The sequence below is a fragment of the Mytilus galloprovincialis genome, chromosome 2, assembly GCF_965363235.1.
Source record: "Mytilus galloprovincialis chromosome 2, xbMytGall1.hap1.1, whole genome shotgun sequence".
NCBI classification, from domain to species: domain Eukaryota; kingdom Metazoa; phylum Mollusca; class Bivalvia; order Mytilida; family Mytilidae; genus Mytilus; species Mytilus galloprovincialis.
In genome coordinates this window covers 39,579,477-39,598,539 of record NC_134839.1, presented here as the reverse complement: position 1 = coordinate 39,598,539, position 19,063 = coordinate 39,579,477, and the positions used below count along the sequence as shown (strand labels likewise).

The window sequence follows — 19,063 nt, the reverse complement described above, 5'->3', positions numbered from 1 at the left end:
CAAAATATTGAAATAGGGTACAGAAAATATCCCAAGAAAAAAAAAATTGGTGTGAGTGTAAATTATATGTCATCATTGTACGTTGTACTCGGAAACATTCCTCTTGACACATTTAAACACCAGAAGTAAAAGTACTATTTCTATTGTTTTCATTTTATTCCTAAATTTACAATCTCAAATAATATGAAACATGTATTAATAATTAGTAATATGTATATTCTAACTTTTATCGTCCTACATGTAACATAATTTTTAAGGTCAAGATGGCATTTGAATACATTTTGGTTGAAAATCATACTTTTTAATGTTTCAGAAGTAACAAGGCAGTTAGTTCTTAATTATTACTTTTGTTTTGAGATCATTTCTATCAGAATGTCCTTATTCTATTATTAACCCTTTTCAGGACGTGTACAGGAGGGAATGAGAGAACTGGATGTTTTAAAAGATAAAAGAGATGTCAATCTGGCAGCAACAATGACATTAATGTTAGGACACAAATATAGTCAGACTGTTGGTATGTTAGATAGAATAATTTTCATTTCAATATATGAGCCATAATTTTGTTGTGCATATGTTTCTTTGACGAAAAGAGGGGCGTTGGTGGTCTGGTGTTTTAAGTAGGTCACCTTGATTGTATTCTAGCCTGACACACTGAGGTTTTCAGTTTAAACATGTTAAACCTGACTTCCACAAGATGTCTATGACTCAAATCTAAATTGCTAGTTTTCATGCTGATATATCAGGATATTCATGCTTCTTTAACCGATACAATCTTGCTGCCATGTCAGATATAACCAAGCTGGCTAAAAATGAGTTTTAATGCAATCAATCAATTATTTATATAAAAAAAACACAAAATATAGGGTAAAGACTTCTAGGAAAGATTATATGAATCTAAAGTCCATGGTACTCTTGCCTTAAAAATCTGTAAAAATCTGTCTGATCAGTCCTAAAAATTCTGATTAACAATTTCATTTCTGATGAACTTCTTCAACTCTGAAAAAAGCATGCTGTTAAATCAAACAAATAATAAAACTATAATTTACGAAATGATTGCAAATTCTTTAGTTCCTCTGATGAGTATATACTTTAAAAACAGATGTTAACACATGAAAATGAGATGTACCTAAATATAATTCAAATTTTGATACAAAATAATTGGAATGTGTACATGTAAAATGTACAATGTGACCCAGTAGGGTAACATCTCTTTCTATTGACTGTTACTTTGTTATTTAGATTGCTTAATGTATACCTCACTGTACCAGTCTAGATTTATTTTTCCCATTAAAGTTGTGTGTTTCAATATTCATATTTAAAAATCTTTCTTTTTTTATTATTTTGTAGACAGAGAAGCTTTACAAGAACTGGATGCTAAACTAAAAGAAGAAAGAAAACAGTCTGGGGAAATGGTAAATTTAAGAAAGAAAAAGATAAATCTAATAAAAATTGACAAGATAAATGTTTCCTGTGATAAGGATCAGTTGCATTTTTGTCTGTATCATCTGAAATGAATTGGTCTAGTTTTTGAAGGTGTCTCGTCACATTTGAAAAACACACAGCTTAAATTTGTGTACTTCATTTAGGTCTTGAATTAATATTAAATTAGAATAACTAAATTTAGCAGATTTAAAAAAAAAAGAATTATACTTTATTGTTGTAAAAATTGTTGCACAAAGTTATGAAATTATCTCCCCTTTTTAAGAAAATTTATATTAGAATTTCAGAAGCTGTAAAAGTTTTGACAGACACTTCACATGATTGTTTTTTTTTAAATTCACACTAGTTTGTATGGCTCATACTACATGTATAATGAAATAAAAAGAGCATATACATTGGACAAATTACATAATAAATTCCATCATTTTGCATCAGAAATTGTCAATAATCTTGAAAATACTTTTCATATATATTTAAGATGAGCTTTTTTATTTAACTTTTAATGTGGTTTTTTTTATATATATATCTTTTAATTTGCTTTTTATATGTTATTCAGGGTCTGTATTATGCTGCATTATTTCTATTCCACAATGGTAAATTTGACAAAGCTAGAGAATACATTGACAGAATGTTAAAGATGCAAGTCACAAAAGAGGTTTGTTCAAGTCTTGACTTAATATTCCATTTCAGATACCTTTTAGAAACTGATTTTTTGCCATTGTGTTTTTTTTAACTTTAATCATACAATACTAGAGTTTTTTTTTGTGAATAAATAGATATATATAGTCTAGATATGAGGAATTAGCAAAGATATTGGACAACATATTTCTCAACCAATTCAAGCCTTTCCAAAGAAGAGAAACATAGTTAAGTTACTTACATCCACATCATTTAGAATCTAGTGGATAGTTGTCTCATTGGCAAACAAAACTGCCAATAACTCAAAAAAAAAAGAAACAGGAGGAAACTTTTTGATTCAGAGACAGGTTAAAATATGCATGTATAACAATGCTTAATCTGGTTTTAAGGGTCAAAATACACTTGCTGATTTTGATTTCATATAATTTTGTATTTAGTGAAATGACAAATTCCCTTGTAGTAAGTTATTATATATTAGTACATTTCCATTACAGGGTTTAACACTTAAAGGATGGATAGAGATGATGAGTGGTAGAGATGCTAAAAAAGCTATCAAATATTTTGATGATGCAATTCAAAGGTAAGCACCAGGATACACCTTGTTAAAAAATACTATATAAAGTTTGTTTACTAAAAACAGGTTGTGTTTTCCACCTATTGTTCCATTAGTATAAAGATTTTATGTATGAGTTTCTATTGTTGAATTATATGCTTGAGATCAATCATTATCTTCCGTCATCATATTTAGTTTTATAACACATAATTTTAAGTGATTTATGCATTTGTTAGGCATATATTGTATGTCAGTATATTGAGCAGGTTTCAACGAGACTGAACGAGACTGAAAAGTCAGAAGAATACATCCTTAATATCTCTATAGAGATTTTTTTCAATGTCACAGATAAATGTGATAAATGAGCATTGCTTTTAATGGTATTTTTAAAGGCAGTGTAAAAGTTTCCTAAATAACAAAAATGCAAATACCTATGTATTGGATTTTATTCAGAATATGGAATAATTTGATGTGATGGTAACTATCAACTTTTAAAATTCAGAGTAAACCACCACAAATTAATTGACAATCATTCGCATTCATACAACATCTTCTTTTTTACACATGGGGGAGACAACTCTATTATTTATAACCATTTTGATTGATAATCTGACATTTCTGAAGTAACCAGGCATTCATGAATTAAAATTTGACCTATTCCTTGCAAATATTAAAAAAGGATATTGGATCAGTGCAAAGTCAAAGTAAAATGGATGGTAGCATAGTTCATATTCTTTTCATATTTTTAGAATAATTTATTTTGACTGATTCATAGAAAATTCCAAATAGTATATGAAATATTTCATAGGTATATAATTATTAACCTTTATAAGTCATTAACTAATACATTTTCCCTTCCTATCCATGGCCATTTAAATGAATTTTAATGTTGTTCAGTGATAACTTGTGGTAAGACATAAAAGTCCTTTTGTCAATTAGTATTATTCTATATTTTTAGCTATGATGGATCCAGAGATATTGATGCATTGTTTGGTAAGGCTAAATATTATGAGATGAGACATAACTTTACTGGTGCCCTAGACCTAGTGAACCAGGTTATAGTAAATTATCCAGCATTCCTACCAGCTCTTGTTGAGAAAATGAGACTACAGCTGGCCTTACAGGACTGGGACCAGAGTATAGAGACAGCACAGAGGTATATAATTATGCTTCACCTCTACCTTTGAATACTTTAAATTCAGAAATTATTGTATGCATTTATAATTTGATTTTGTCATTTTAGATTAAAATTAGATTTTAATTTTTGGGATATTCAGAAAAATCCTGTTTTATTCATATAAAAAAAAATGTGAGTTTTAATTATTGCGGTTATAACCCTTACACATTTCGCAATAATAAAAACATCGCAATAATTTCTAAATTTACAGTATTTGAAAGCACTGTCTCACCAACATATTATACACCTATTGACTGGGTGTGAGGGTAATAGCAAGTTTTGTTGTCCCTGAGATACCAACTATTACTTGAGGCAAAGGGGAGAGCAATAGCTGGTATGCAAAGGGACAAAGAACTTGCTATTACCACCCGCACAACAAGTCATTAGGTGTTTTACTATACTGAACAACACAGTCATTAAGTTATTTATACACCAAATTCACTTATATTTTAAAAGTGTACATATATCATTTGAAAGAAAAGAAAAATATCACATAACTTGACATGCACAAGATGAACTTGACGTTTTTTTTTATAGTTCGTGTTGTATTTGTAAATATTTTATTAATTGCAATCAAGATTAGAAATACTTGACTTAAACTTTCCTTGCATGTAACAAATTCAAGCGAAAGTACACCAAACGAGGGTTTTATAATACGACGACCAACCCATATTATAAATTAGGTACTATATTTTAGATCTTTCATAAATGCGTGCGAAGATTTTCTTTCTCTTTTATAATTACTTCTTGTAAGTGAAATTAAATCGACGCAAACAGATTATACCGTTTACGATATTAGAGTTTAACGTTGCCAAGCACACAAATCTAAGCAGAATAGTCAATGACATCATTATTGTCCAATGAAAAATAAGCATGAAAAGTACTGGAAAGATGATTATAAAACTATTAACCGGGGTAATAGTCTTTAAAACTATTGACTGGCAAATAGTCTGGGGCTATTTCATTATTTTTTGAAAAGAAAACATGCTGAGGTATAATAATTTCATTTATTCATGTTGATACAATTGAGCCATTGACTTTCAAATATATTGTAGAATAGTGAGTACTAAAAACTTAAATCAAGTATCAAAAATGTAGAAACTCTTTCCTCAGAAGTACTTATATTAGTATATCAGAAGTGAACCATAATACATTATAGACATCCAGTAGTAGATTAATAAAAAATATTTCATTAAGTATGCAAGTTTTGAGAAAAACATGGATACATTTGTAAATTTATGTGATTTTAATTGGGATTTTTCTATAATTATTTATTGTAAAATTTACAAAAATTGGAAGCACATGATCAATAATGAATCCACAGTATAGTACATATTTTATTGTATTACAGAGCATTAGATCAAGATATGCATTGTATAGAGGCACTGAGATTTCAGGCTTTGTATATGTTATGCAGGGAAGGAAATTATTCAGAGGTAATTCATACTGTTAAGAGGGAAATCTTATCATTGATTTCCAAATAAATATAAAATCATGAAGAAATAATATCCCTTCCTTCAAATTAGATCTTTAAGGAATGTTCTTTTATAGTGCTTTTTCTGGTTCCTTTTTAGCTCACCTGGCCTAAAAGGCCATGTGAGCTTTTCTCATCACTTGGCGTCCGTCGTCGTCGTCGATGCGTAGTCGTCGTCGTCGTCGTCTGTCGTCGTTAACAATTTTTCAAACATCTTCTCCTCTGAAACTACTGAATGGATTTGAATGAAACTTAGCATGATTGTTCCTTAGATTATCCTGCACAAAGTGTGTGCTTCGATTTTTGATCCGTCAAAAAACATGGCCGCCGTTACTTAAAATAGAACATAGGGGTCAAATGCAGTTTTTGGCTTATATCTCAAAAACGAAAGCATTTAGAGCAAATCTGACATGGGGGTAAAAATGTTCATTAGGTCAAGATCTATCAGCCCTGAAATTTTCAGATGAATCAAACAAACCATTGTTGGGTTGCTGCCACTTAATTGGTAATTTTAAGGAAATTTTGCAGTTTTTGGTCATTATCTTGAATATTATTATAGATAAAGATAAACTGTAAACAGCAAAAATGATCAGCAAAGTAAGATCTACAAATAAGTTAATATGACCAAAATTGTCAATTGACCCCTTAAGGGGTTATTGTCCTTTAATGACAATTTTTCACAATTTGTTCATCATATTTGCTAACTTTAAAAAATCTTCTCCTCTAAAACTACTAAACCAAATTCAACCAAACTTCAACTGAATGATCAGTAGGGTGTATAAAATAAAGTTTGTGCTTTTTTTTTTTTTTTTATTTCGTCAAAAAACATGGCCGTCATGGCTAAAAATAGAACACAGGGTAAAATGCAGTTTTTGGCTTATATCTCAAAAACTCCAGCATTTCGAGCAAATAAGACAACAAGTTAAAGTATTTATTAGGTCAAGGTCTACCTGTCCTGAAATTTTCAGCCGAATTGGGTAACTGGTTTTTCAGGTATAATGACCCTGAATTGATGATTTTAAAGAAATTTTGCAGTTTTTGGTTATTATCTTGAATATTATTATAGATACAGATAAACTGTTAATAGCAAAAATGTTAAGCAAAGTAAGATCTACAAATAAGTCAATTTGACCAAAATTGTCAATTGACCCCTTAAGGAGTTATTGCCCTTTAAAGACTTTTTTCACAATTTCTTCATCATGTTGACTTACTTTAAAAAATCGCCAAACTTAGGCTAAATGAGTTTCAGAGTATCTAGTATAAATTTTATATTTCATTTCCTTGTATGTCAGAAACATAGCTCCTATGGCTAAAATAGAACATAGGAGAAAATGATTTTTTTTTTGCTTTTGAAGAAAATAGGACGATTCAAAGAACATTTAAATAAATTGAAAAGCCAAAATAATCATTGAAGAGAGATTTAACCAAAAAAAATTAAGGTGAGCGATTCAGGCTCTTGAGAGCCTCTTGTTTCATAATGGCACAGAGCATTCCTGATAGTAAACATTGAATTTTACATCCTTATAATATGATAGTGTCCAATCAAAATCAGTTACAAACAAATTGCATCAGAATTTAAATTCATTTCATTTGTGTGTTTTTCTGTAATTCATGTACCAATATTTTTTTCTTTTACTTTAATTATATGTTGTTCACTAATTTGATGAAGTTATCAATATATTCAAAAACATAAAACCATGTACACATATATTTTCAGGCTTCAGCTAAAATTGGCGACCTTATTACAACACTAGACAGATTTGAACCAAGAAGTGCTGTCCTCTATTATACCATGGCACAAGGTTTCTGCAGAATTGTAAGTTTACTTACTTCGATAAAAGCAATCACACTATTTCCAAATCAAACACAAGAATTGTTTTGATCCAGGCACTATAAGTATTTTTTTCCTTTTAAATGTTTTTAACCAAAAACTACAACCTAAAATGATTTAATGTGTTATATATGTTACTTAAAACTCTAATTGAAAATTCATTTACACATTTCTGTGAGTTGGTGAATTTTGAATCAGGTGTTGAAACATTGTTGTGTTTGGTTCAAATGTGCTTTACAATTCTGCTAAATAATATAAAAAAAAATGTAATTTTAAACAAGTTATAACAGAAAGCTATAATGATGGTTTGATTATTAAAATTAATTATTGAATTCGTTGTGTTTAATCAATACATATATTGTATATATATGCACTTTAAATAGGCAATGCAAATTTAAATACTAATAGTCATATCTAAAAGGGTCAGGTTTAAAATGATCCTTATATCTGTGAGTTAGCTTTTTATAAAACTAACAGTATCTTGATAATAAAATGCAGTTACTAATTTATTTGAAATATTTATGTATTGTCATTGACCATTAATGTACAGAATTTTGTAAAGATAGGAAGATGTGGTATGGTTGCAAATGAGACAACTATCCACAAGGGACCAACTGACACAGACTTTTATAACTTTATAGGTCACTGTACAGCCTTCAACAATGAGTAAACCCATAACTCATAATCTGGCAGCTCTTATAGGCCCTGAATGAATGAATGTAAAACTATTCAAACAAGAAAACTAACTGACTGATATATGTACAAAATAATGAACAAAAAAAACAAAAAATAAATATTATAATCAGCAACAAAGGACAACCAATGGATTACATGCATCTGACTTAATACAGGCACATACAGAATGAGGCGGGTTTTCTGAAAAATTGACACAATTGAAGTAATGGTATCTGTGACCAGATAGAATGTTACCTCTTACTTTTTTCATTTAGAACATATTTCTTTTCCAGTGTGGTAGAAATGCCTTAGTACTACAACAGACATACACCCTCATGGAACGTTGTGTTCAACAAGAGCCGTCTAACTCTGAGTATATTAATGAACTAGGATTCCAGTTACTGTTACAGGGCAAAGCCAAAGATGCTATGAACTGTTATAGAAATGCCATGAAAATTGATGAAACAAGTGTAACAGCTTTAACAGGTATTTAAAAAAAAATCAGTTGAAATATCTCACACAACTGTTATATCAGAATTTTTTGTGATGCATATATTTTGGAAAATTTGAAGCCATTATTTTGGAACTTTGTTATAAATTGCAGACTTGTTCGATTATGAACTCTCAAAATCATTTTTTAATTATTGATTGTTTGAAAAGTGATGTTTTTCACTCATCATTTAGCATATTTTTTGCATTTATGATGCTTGTTTATTTATTTGTCACTACAACATTGATCTGATGAAAAATTACCAGAGTCCCCAGTTACACATTGACAGTGTCAACTATCAATGAAATATAAGTTAGATATAGATTTTTCATCTTCATATCATTATCCATTGTAGGTGTAATACGATGTCAGTTATTAGAGAACCAATTAGACGATGCAGCACAACAACTCGAATTCCTGAATGAAATACAACAAAGTATAGCTAGATCTCCTGTAAGATTTTTACCATTTTAGCCTTTAATTTTAAAATAAGAAGATGTGGTATGATTGCCAATGGGACAACTACCTGTAATAAACCAAATGACACAATAGTTAATAGTACAATCTTCACCAATGAGCAAAGCCCATACTGTATAGCTTGGTTAAGTTTCGTATAAAGTTAACAGTATAACAATTTATATTACTGGTGGTGGAAAAGCAATTCTCAAGGGTATCATCCAACAAGAAGTCAGTGTTTGTTGCTGACTGTTGACTAAGCACAAATGCATACTGTGATCATTATCAATTACAGGGCATGTTGGATTGTATCTTAATTATTCTTCAATGTCCTGTGAATGCAAAGTACTCAATATTTTCTCTGTAAAACATTCATTCTAACATGACTTCCTTCAAACGCTTTGAGTACACACCTGTGGTAAAATATGAATATATTGTTTAGGCTGTTCTGATCAGACTCCCACGTCATACGCTTTTTTATGAATGAGCTACCAGACGTCATAGAACTTTGACGTCAGAATATAGGCATTTTACGGGAAAATACAAGCTTGTGAAACCAAAAATTATCTCAAGGAAACTTAAGCAAACGATGCTAAACTGCGTTATATAAGCCATTTTATGTATACATATAAGACATTTAAGTTCAATTATAATTTAGATTCATCTAAACCTATCTTAATATGTTATTGTAATTAGTTTAAGCTTGTCACTTATTCAGTTTGCTCCGTTCTTTTACGTCAATTTAATAGTGCGTTTATTTATGGGAACGACAAATAATGCATTCACCTAGAGCGCTTCGATTCAAAATAATTGCCGTATTTGTCCTATAAAAATCAAATTCATGGAGGCTTGAATATATCAGGATTTTACCATGGGTTGTCCCTTTATGCTGATATTTTACCCCTTGCTATCGCTCAGGGTAAAATATTTGTCATAAAGGGCCAACCCGTGGTAAAATCACGATTTATTCAAGCCACCATGAATTATTTCTTAATTATACCCCGCTTTAAAAAAGTGGGGGGTATACTGTTTTACCCCTGTCTGTCCATCCTTCAGTCCGTCAGTCCAATGAATATTTTTGTTGCATCTGTTTCAGGAACTACATAACAAGGATTTCTGAAATTCTGTTTAAAGGTTTATATAAGTCAGCTATACAGTGTGATGCGTTTTCAGATTCATCCCTCAACAGCTTCCTGTTTATGAAACATTTACATCATTTAACACATGACATCCAAGTTGAATTTTTTTTTTGCATTTTTCTAGGGAACTATATTACAATGATTTCTGAAACTTGATTTCAGGGTTTATATAAGTCAGCTATACCACATGATGCGTTTTCAGATTAATCCTTCAACAACTTCCTGTTTACGGAATACTTACATATTTTTACACTATTAAGATTGTTGTTCATTTTTCAATCTTATAATTTATAAATATTAATTAAATTGGTCAAATATTATATATTGTCATAATGTTCCTTCTAGTGTAAAAATGTTAATAAAACATACTGACCATTACACCATGATTGATTTTTATTATAGGAACTTGCATATCTGAGTGCAGTTTTAGCTGTTAAGAAAAGTGCTGATCCTGAGAAAGCCACGCAGTTACTTAATGAATCTGTAGAACTCCATTTTGCTGGTCTAAAGGTAGGAACTATTTGAGCTTGATCTGACTTATTTCTAGTTTCAAAATATACCATTTCACAGATTAATGCAAAAGTCTATTAAAAAAAAAACCAGCAAAATATTATGATCCCTTTTGTAATGACATATAACAAAATTATATCTTTGATAGTCTATGTAAAATGTGTCCTTTACTTTTTCTAACTTTTGGCAAATTAGAGCTTTACATTTTGTATAAACACCAGTCTATTGTTGTAGAACTTACATTGACCAAGACATCTTTTAACTTTTGATGAAGTTGGGTTGCAATCTCATTGATGTATACCCCATATAATCTTTTTATTTATTCATTCGTCTTTTTATTTCAGGGATTTCCACTAGGAACACATTACTACTATCTCCTGAATCCAGACTTTTTAGTTCAAATTGTTAAGAATTATCTTCAATTTGCTCCACAAACAGTAAGTGTTCATCTTTATTTGAGATTTTGTTTAGGTAACTGATAAACAGCTGTGTGTTTGTAATAGGCAAATTTTTCAATGTTTTTTTAAGTATTCTTGTGAAATAGAATTGAATAATAGAAGAATATTAGAGTATCAAAATATAGTTATGAAAATGGCTGACACAATAGTACTTCTGTTGTTCAAAAGTCATATTCTTTAACCTTAGTCTACCTCCTTAAACTTTTCAGAGATGTTTCTTCTTGAAGCTTAAGAAAGCGCCCTATCATGTTACTAAGAGTAAATATTTAAGAACATTTTGTTATGTCTTTAAAGTAGAAAATGCACTGCTTTTGAGCTTTCTACTTTGAAGCAAGTCCAGTATCCAAAATATCAAACTTCTATTTGGAGTCATATTTCATCAGCATTGATTTACTTCTAAAAACTGTACACTAAAAAAGAATAAAAGTTTTATTGAATATTTGTATTTTCCAATGTGAATCTGTTAATGAATTTACCTTGTCTTATATAAGCCTGTAGCATCAGGACAGTCTGTCAATCCTGTATTAAAAAAATGTAACCAAGTCTTAGAACCACTGACAAGAGCTGTGCCTGGTCTGCTAGAAGCATTGTATCTAATGGGGAAAATCAAGTTCCTGGCAGGTTTGTATCTTTTATCATTTATATTTCATGTGTTTAGTAAGGAATGCATCTACTTTCATAACATTTTTAATATCCTTGAAGTTTTATTTCCTATTGTTTTTATGGTTTAATTGTAATTTTAACCATTTCAAAACAAACAAATTTGATTTAAATGCCCATTAACTTATTTCTAAAACATATTAAATAAACTTACTTTGAAAAATGTGAAATAAAAATCTTTTTAACTTGTGTTGTTAGAAAAAAGGAGATGGTTCAATTACTTAGATACAGCATAAATGTAAAAAATGTAAAATTGAGATGTGCCAAAGAGACAACAACCCGACCATAGAAAAAAACAACAGCAGAAGGTCACCAACAGGTCTTCAATGAAGCGAGAAATTCCCGCACCCGGAGGCGTCCTTCAGCTGGCGCCTAAACAAATATATACTAGTTCAGTGATGATGAACGCCATACTAATTTCCAAATTGTACACAAGAAACTAAAATTAAAATAATACAAGACTAACAAAGGCCAGAGGCTCCTGACTTGAGACAGGTGCAAAAATGCGGCGGGGTTAAACATGTTTGTGAGATCTCAACCCTCCCCCTATACCTCTAGCCAATGTAGAAAAGTAAACGCATAACAATACGCACATCAAAATTCAGTTCAAGAGAAGTCCGAGTCTGATGTCAGAAGATGTAACCAAAGAAAATAAACAAAATGACAATAATACATAAATAACAACAGACTACTAGCAGTTAACTAACATGCCAGCTCCAGACTTCAATTAAACTGACTGAAAGATTATGATTTCATCATATGAACATCAGGCACAATCCTTCCTTAAGTGTATTACTTGCAGACAATATCTTATTTCTATGTGAATTTACCTTTATTTTTCATTCAAATATTTTGAATTGAAATTATGTTGATACATTCATTAGCTTTATTACAATGCATGTTGAATGATTAAATATATGTTTACTTAGGCAACATTAGTTTAGGCAAGACATTACATAACTTACTCTAGATTTGATATTTATTTATAGGTGATATTGATGCAGCCCAAGGCATGTTAAATCATTGTCTAGAAGTAGATTCTACATATTCTGATGCACACATACTTATGGCACAGGTTTGTACGATATAGATGTGAAAAAAAATAGTGGTAATAAGGGTTTTATTTTATATTATGATTGAAAATTTGTGGCAAACATATGTAAAAGTTTTTGTGTTATGAAAGATTTTCTGATTATACACTTTTCAATATTTGGAAGAAAGCCATTGTATTTTATGTCATTAAAAAAATAGTTTTTAGAAGAACTTTTAATATTATATGATATGATATTTTCTGATTTTTTTATTTCAGATTCATTTGAATCAGAACAATTTCAAGTTAGCCAACCAGTCGCTAGAGGTTGGACTGAGTTATAACTTCCAGGTATGTAGTTCAAAGATAGGCATTATGGTTAGAAAAAAATGATTTTTGTGTAACCTTGGTAGCAGACTTGATACACATGCATCATAATGGTTAATTTGAAGTATTAGTTAACTGAAGTATATTGGGATGTCATCTGAAAGTAAAAGTAGCCTTAAGGTGGTACCCAACACTTTAACTAAAATTAATTTGGCTCGTTTAATTTTCTTAAAATTTTGACAATGTATTTACTTTGACCCTTTTACAAAAATATAAGAATTTCAAAAATTTGAACCAACCGTTTTATCAGAAAAATTACACTGGTTAAATAGCAGTTTGACAAACACTTATTTTGATCATTGAGAAGCTTAATATTCCCTTAACAACACAACGTCATTAAAACGTTTAGCTGATTTTACAGAGTTATCTCCCTGTAGTGTTAGGTACCTGCTTAATAACCCTGATGTTTAAAATTTGAAGTTGAAGAAATTAAAATTCAAAATACAAAATTGAATATTTTAGCAAACTTACATGAGGATTACATGCATTGTATACAATATTTGGCAATAAAATTTAAGGAATGATGACAAAATAGAGGAACACAAGTATTGTAATCAAGTTAAATAACACAGTAGTCCTATACATATTTATGTCTTTTAAGATATTTCTTATTATTTATGATTGACTGGGGAGGACATAGTATTTTTCTGGAACAGCCCTAATCATGCTAATAAGATGAGATATAATTTCAGATCAAAGACCATCCTTTATATCATCTTATCAAAGCTAGAATACTGAAGAAGCAAGGAGACTTGGCTGAAGCAGTGAAGACCTTACAGCTGGCTATGGTACTTCCTGGGGTTAAAATGACAGGTAAAGTTTAAGTAAAGTTTTGAGCTAGGTAACATATGGTTTTAAGGGACTTAATCTGGGTTTAAAAGCAAAGGTATCATAGCACTTCCTTCAGTTTGAATTATGAGTAGTCATTCTACGGCTGTTTTTAATTTCAAAATTTCAGTAAAACTTGCATTAGCTTTCATTGGTGTAAAAATTATGGCTATTATGGCACTTCATAATGTTTAATTACAGGTAATTATGGTATGTCAGATAGTTGTCTCATTTGCAATCATACCATATCTCCTTATTTTTATATGCCACTTATAGGGATTAAAATTACATGTTCTTAGGCACAATATCTCTGGAAGAGTAAAAGTCAGCATGCCTCTTCTAAACTTTGGCTCCAAACAACTGACAAAAATTTTGTCATAGGGGATAGAATTACATTTGTATGAATTTTCAATTTTAAGATTCATAATTACACAAATCCTTTATGTAGTCTATAAGGTAGCCTGTATTTGTTGTTCAGTTTTTAGGGCAAATTTTTTTTTTTTCAAAGAGGAATATATGTAGTCTATAAGGTAGCCTGCATTTGTTGTTCATTTTTTAGGGCAAAATTACTTTTTTTTTCAAAGAGGAATGTAATGTATTTTGTCAACTGTCATGAACAGGTTTTATTAATGTATTTTCGTTGAATAAGGCTATTTATTTTGATTTATATCATATTTTTTACACATAATGTTGTTGCAGGAAGGACAGCTATGCAGAAGAAAGGCAAAGTACAAGACATTAGTGTAATTGATAGAGTGTCTGTTTTCCTAGAACTTGCAGAGGCTCATAGGTTGTTAGATGAAAAGGTAACTTGACTGGAATAATGTGTCTGTTAAACATATAAACATCTTAAATTATTGGGTGAAAATCAAATTAAGCATTACAGAAGTGTAACATACAAAATATTTCCTAAGTAGGGATATCCAGATTGGTTTAAACCTATTTGTTTTGTAAAAGCAAGCATTTATCTTTACAAGGCTTTTTCTAGGTTTTAATTATGACATATCAGTACATTATTTGATTACAACGCCTTAATCCAAACATTGCTACACTTTTATTTGCAAGAAAAATTTCTTCTGCTGCCAAATTATCTTCAGATAGATGAATCAAATGGTCTTTATTTTGACAATATTTATAGTTGGAAAATCATGCAGATGAAATTATTCCATGTTTTCCTTGTATGTTATCTATGATAATGAGTAAAACACAAATTTGATCAGATGTATAAAAGAAAAAAAAAGTTGCATTTGTGTTTTTTAAAAGTTATTTGTTTGCACATGTAATAAGAAAAACTGTTGATCTACCATTTTAGCATGAAGCTGCTAAAGTGATGCAAGATGCCATTAATGAATTCCAAAATACTCCAGAAGAGGTTAGAATCACCATAGCTAATGCTGAACTGTCGTTGGCTAGAGGTGATATGGAGATGGCACTGGGCATGCTCAGAAATGTGGGACCTAACCAACCATATTATGTTCAGGCTAGGGAAAAGATGGCTGACATATACCTCCACCACAGGAAAGATAAAAGACTGTATGCTAGCTGTTATAGGTAGGTGGTACAAAAATAATGCAACAGTTGCCAGATTTGAACCAAAAGATAATATTCAACCAATTATGCTTATTATACCCAAACTCCATGCAACAAGGTGAAAGAGTTTTATTTTTTTTTATGTGTCCATCCATCTGTAATTACTTTTTTGTCAAAGAAGATAGCACCAACAAAAATGAAATTAGGGATTTTTTATGAGGGTTTTTCCATATTGATTATTGTTGTCTGGAGAGTGCTTACAATATTTTCAACTCCTCTTCAAATTTTGATGAAGATTTCCACTGTTCAAAACCTTAGATGATTTCATTATTGGAATATCTTAAATGGAGGACCATTTAATGTGGAGGGGGACTTTTAAAAATATCCAATGTTAATTCTTCTTGCCCAGATTAGGATTTCATTAATTGTGTTTATCAGATCCTCCTCAAATTGGGGGGAAGGGGGGGAGGAATCCTCTCATCATTTCCTCAAATGATTTCATTAATGAAAAACATTTGACATATGGAACCAATTTGCTATGGGAAACTGCAAACATATATTGCTATTAATTCTTCATGTATGTGGATGTTTTGGGGGGAAGTAAGCTGAAAAAGTAAAGGTTATTTCATTAATAATTTCAACTGAACTCGCAACTTTGGAAGATGGTTTAAAATAGTTAAGATACTAAAATGTTGACAGCTGTTTTCTCTATTTTCCAGAGAACTTGTAGAAAAGCATCCCAGTACACAAACATCATTACTACTTGGGGATGCCTACATGAGTATACAAGAGGTAAGTGTTGTTGTTTGTTTATACTTTCTTCCTAAAAAATAAGTTTCAGCAGAAAATATTAAAGTATAAATGAATGAAAAAAAAAACGAAAAAAAATGTTAAATGCATGTGATTAAAAGAAGGGTTTGGGATATATATGTTTAGAAACGTCAACGCAATAACACAAATAACTTAAAGAAATCTAGAGGACAACATACAGTTTTCAACAAAAGAGAGGTGTCTATTCAACATGTCCAGCTCTTAATCAGTTAAAGTCTGTAAAAAATGTTAATAAAACATCTTCCAAACTCTGCAAATAGCAAAAAACATGAAGCTACGACACAAGATAACCACTGAAGCGGTACATGAGTTCGAACAGGAACACATATGTTGTTGGTAGGATTTTAATCTTGAGTTCTCAACATTTATCCATCCTTTTTACAGTTTAATATTTATACAAAATTATTTTTGATTTTGATTATAGCCTGAAAAAGCAATTGAGGTGTATGAACAAGCTTTGAAGAAAAATCCCAAAGAATCAACACTGGCTAGCAAGATAGGACAAGCTCTGGTGAAAACACATAATTATGGAAAGGTAATTAAACTAGAGAGATTTTGAATGTTTTACTTGCACATTTTTTCTAAAAAGGCTTTTTGAACCTAAATAAATGGTAGGGCTTAATGCATTTTCCCATGTAGTTTGATCATAGTTAATTTGTAAGAATTTAAAATTTCATGATTTCTATATATTTCAATGCTACTACAGAAAGGAATCATTCACTTGTGAGCAATTTCTTTTAAGTTGTCAATTTTATATAAATTTTCAAATTGAAACCAAATATTTGACTTTGAAATTAAAATTGCTTAAGTGAACCTATGATTCAGGTACCTTACTTAATGGTTTACCTTGTTCTGTATGGGCTATTTTTAATTGTTATTACAGACCCTTTTTTGATAGATTTCAGTAGGTATTCTTGTGAGGTAAAGGAGGTCTCTCAAAGGGGTATATTTAAAAGAAGATCACTGTTAATTTGTATAAGAAGATGTTGCTGAAGTCATAACTTGGTATACTTCTAAGAAAGAGCAATAGCCTCATAGCTAATGAGATCTTTTTTGTCGAGCCTGCAACTTTTGTTGCAGAAAGCTCGACATAGGGATAGTGATCCGGCGGCGGCGGCGGCGGCGGCGGCGGCGGCGGCGGCGGCGGTGTTAGCTAACTTCTTAAAAGCTTTATATTTTAGAAGGTGGAAGACCTGGATGCTTCATACTTTGTATATAGATGCCTCATGTTACGAAGTTTCCGTCAGTCACATGTCCAATGTCCTTGACCTCATTTTCATGGTTCAGTGACCACTTGAAAAAAAAGTTCAGATTTTTTGTAATGTTGAATTCTCTCTTATTATAAGTAATAGGATAACTATATTTGATATGTGCGTACCTTGCAAGGTCCTCATGTCTGTCAGACAGTTTTCACTTGACCTCGACCTCATTTCATGGATCAGTGAACAAGGTTAAGTTTTGGTGGTCAAGTCCGTATCTCAGATACTATAAGCAATAGGGCTTGTATATTCGGTGTATGGAAGGACTGTAAGGTGTACATGTCCAACTGGCAGGTGTCATCTGACCTTGACCTCATTTTCATGGTTCAGTGGTTATAGTTAAATTTTTGTGTTTTGGTCTGTTTTTTTCATACTATATGCAATAGGTCTACTGTATTTGTTGTATTGAATGATTGTAAGGTGTACATGTCTAGCGGGCAGATGTCATGTGACCTTGACCTCATTTTCATGGTTCAGTGGTTTTAGTTAAATTTTTGTGTTTTGGTCTGTTTTTTTCATACTATATGCAATAGGTCTACTATATTTGTTGTATGGAATGATTGTAAGGTGTACATGTCTAGCGGGCAGATGTCATGTGACCTTGACCTCATTTTCATGGTTCAGTGGTCAAAGTTAAGTTTTTGAGTTTTGGTCTATTTATCTAATACTATATGCCATAGGTCAACTATATTTGGTGTATGGAAATATTTTATGATCTTTATGTCAGTAGAGCAGGTTTCTTTTGACCATGACCTCATTTTCACGGTTCATTGCACAGTGTTAATTTTTTGTGTTTTGGTCTATTTATAAGTAATAGGTCAACTATATATATTGTATAGAAGCATTGTTAGCTGTACATGTCTGCCTGGCATGGTTCATCTGACCTTGACCTCATTTTCATGGTTCATTGGTCTTTGTTTAGTTATCTTGGTTAATGTTAAGTTTATGAGACAGTTGTAATAAAGCTTTATACTTAGGGCTATCAACATAATATCAATGATTAGTAAAGAAGGCGAGACATTTCAGCGTGTGCACTCTTGTTTATAGTTCACAGAATTATTTGTTTTGTATGCATCATTTCTTGAAATTATTAGAAATTAATTTCGTGTGATAATTCCATCTCAGGCTACTTTTTATACCCCCGTTAACGGGAAGTATTATTAAACTTGGTTTTTGTCAAGCCTGCAACTTTTGTTGCAGAAAGCTCGACATAGGGATAGTGATCCGGCGGGGGCGGCTACGGCGGCGCGTTAGCTCACTTCTTAAAAGCTTTATATTTTAGAAGGTGGAAGACCTGGATGCTTCATACTTTGTATATAGATGCTTCATGTTACGAAGTTTCCGTCAGTCACATGTCCAATGTCCTTGACCTCATTTTTATGGTTCAGTGACCACTTGAAAAAAAAGTTCAAATTTTTTGTAATGTTGAATTCTCTCTTATTATAAGTAATAGGATAACTATATTTGATATGTGCGTACCTTGCAAGGTCCTCATGTCAGACAGTTTTCACTTGACCTCGACCTTGTTTCATGGATCAGTGAACAAGGTTAAGTTTTGGTGGTCAAGTCCATATCTCAGATACTATAAGCAATAGGACTAGTATATTCGGTGTATGGAAGGACTGTAAGGTGTACATGTCCAACTGGCAGGTGTCATCTGACCTTGACCTCATTTTCATGGTTTAGTGGTTATAGT

General features: G+C 31.1%; 1 protein-coding gene across 1 annotated transcript in view; it reads left to right on the top strand.

Annotated features, from left to right (window-relative positions):
* Positions 1 to 19,063, top strand: part of LOC143063573 (tetratricopeptide repeat protein 21B-like) — a 46,964-nt gene that overhangs the window by 2,230 nt on the left and 25,671 nt on the right. Inside the window, exons 3-21 of the mRNA XM_076235785.1 lie at positions 404 to 514; positions 1,348 to 1,412; positions 1,997 to 2,095; positions 2,574 to 2,659; positions 3,591 to 3,788; positions 5,161 to 5,245; positions 7,001 to 7,099; positions 8,083 to 8,275; positions 8,635 to 8,732; positions 10,277 to 10,384; positions 10,729 to 10,821; positions 11,334 to 11,463; positions 12,492 to 12,577; positions 12,812 to 12,883; positions 13,612 to 13,732; positions 14,447 to 14,553; positions 15,060 to 15,298; positions 15,997 to 16,069; positions 16,533 to 16,643. Coding sequence (XP_076091900.1) covers positions 404 to 514; positions 1,348 to 1,412; positions 1,997 to 2,095; positions 2,574 to 2,659; positions 3,591 to 3,788; positions 5,161 to 5,245; positions 7,001 to 7,099; positions 8,083 to 8,275; positions 8,635 to 8,732; positions 10,277 to 10,384; positions 10,729 to 10,821; positions 11,334 to 11,463; positions 12,492 to 12,577; positions 12,812 to 12,883; positions 13,612 to 13,732; positions 14,447 to 14,553; positions 15,060 to 15,298; positions 15,997 to 16,069; positions 16,533 to 16,643 — 2,174 coding nt within the window. The remainder of the gene's footprint in view (positions 1 to 403; positions 515 to 1,347; positions 1,413 to 1,996; positions 2,096 to 2,573; positions 2,660 to 3,590; positions 3,789 to 5,160; positions 5,246 to 7,000; positions 7,100 to 8,082; positions 8,276 to 8,634; positions 8,733 to 10,276; positions 10,385 to 10,728; positions 10,822 to 11,333; positions 11,464 to 12,491; positions 12,578 to 12,811; positions 12,884 to 13,611; positions 13,733 to 14,446; positions 14,554 to 15,059; positions 15,299 to 15,996; positions 16,070 to 16,532; positions 16,644 to 19,063) is intronic.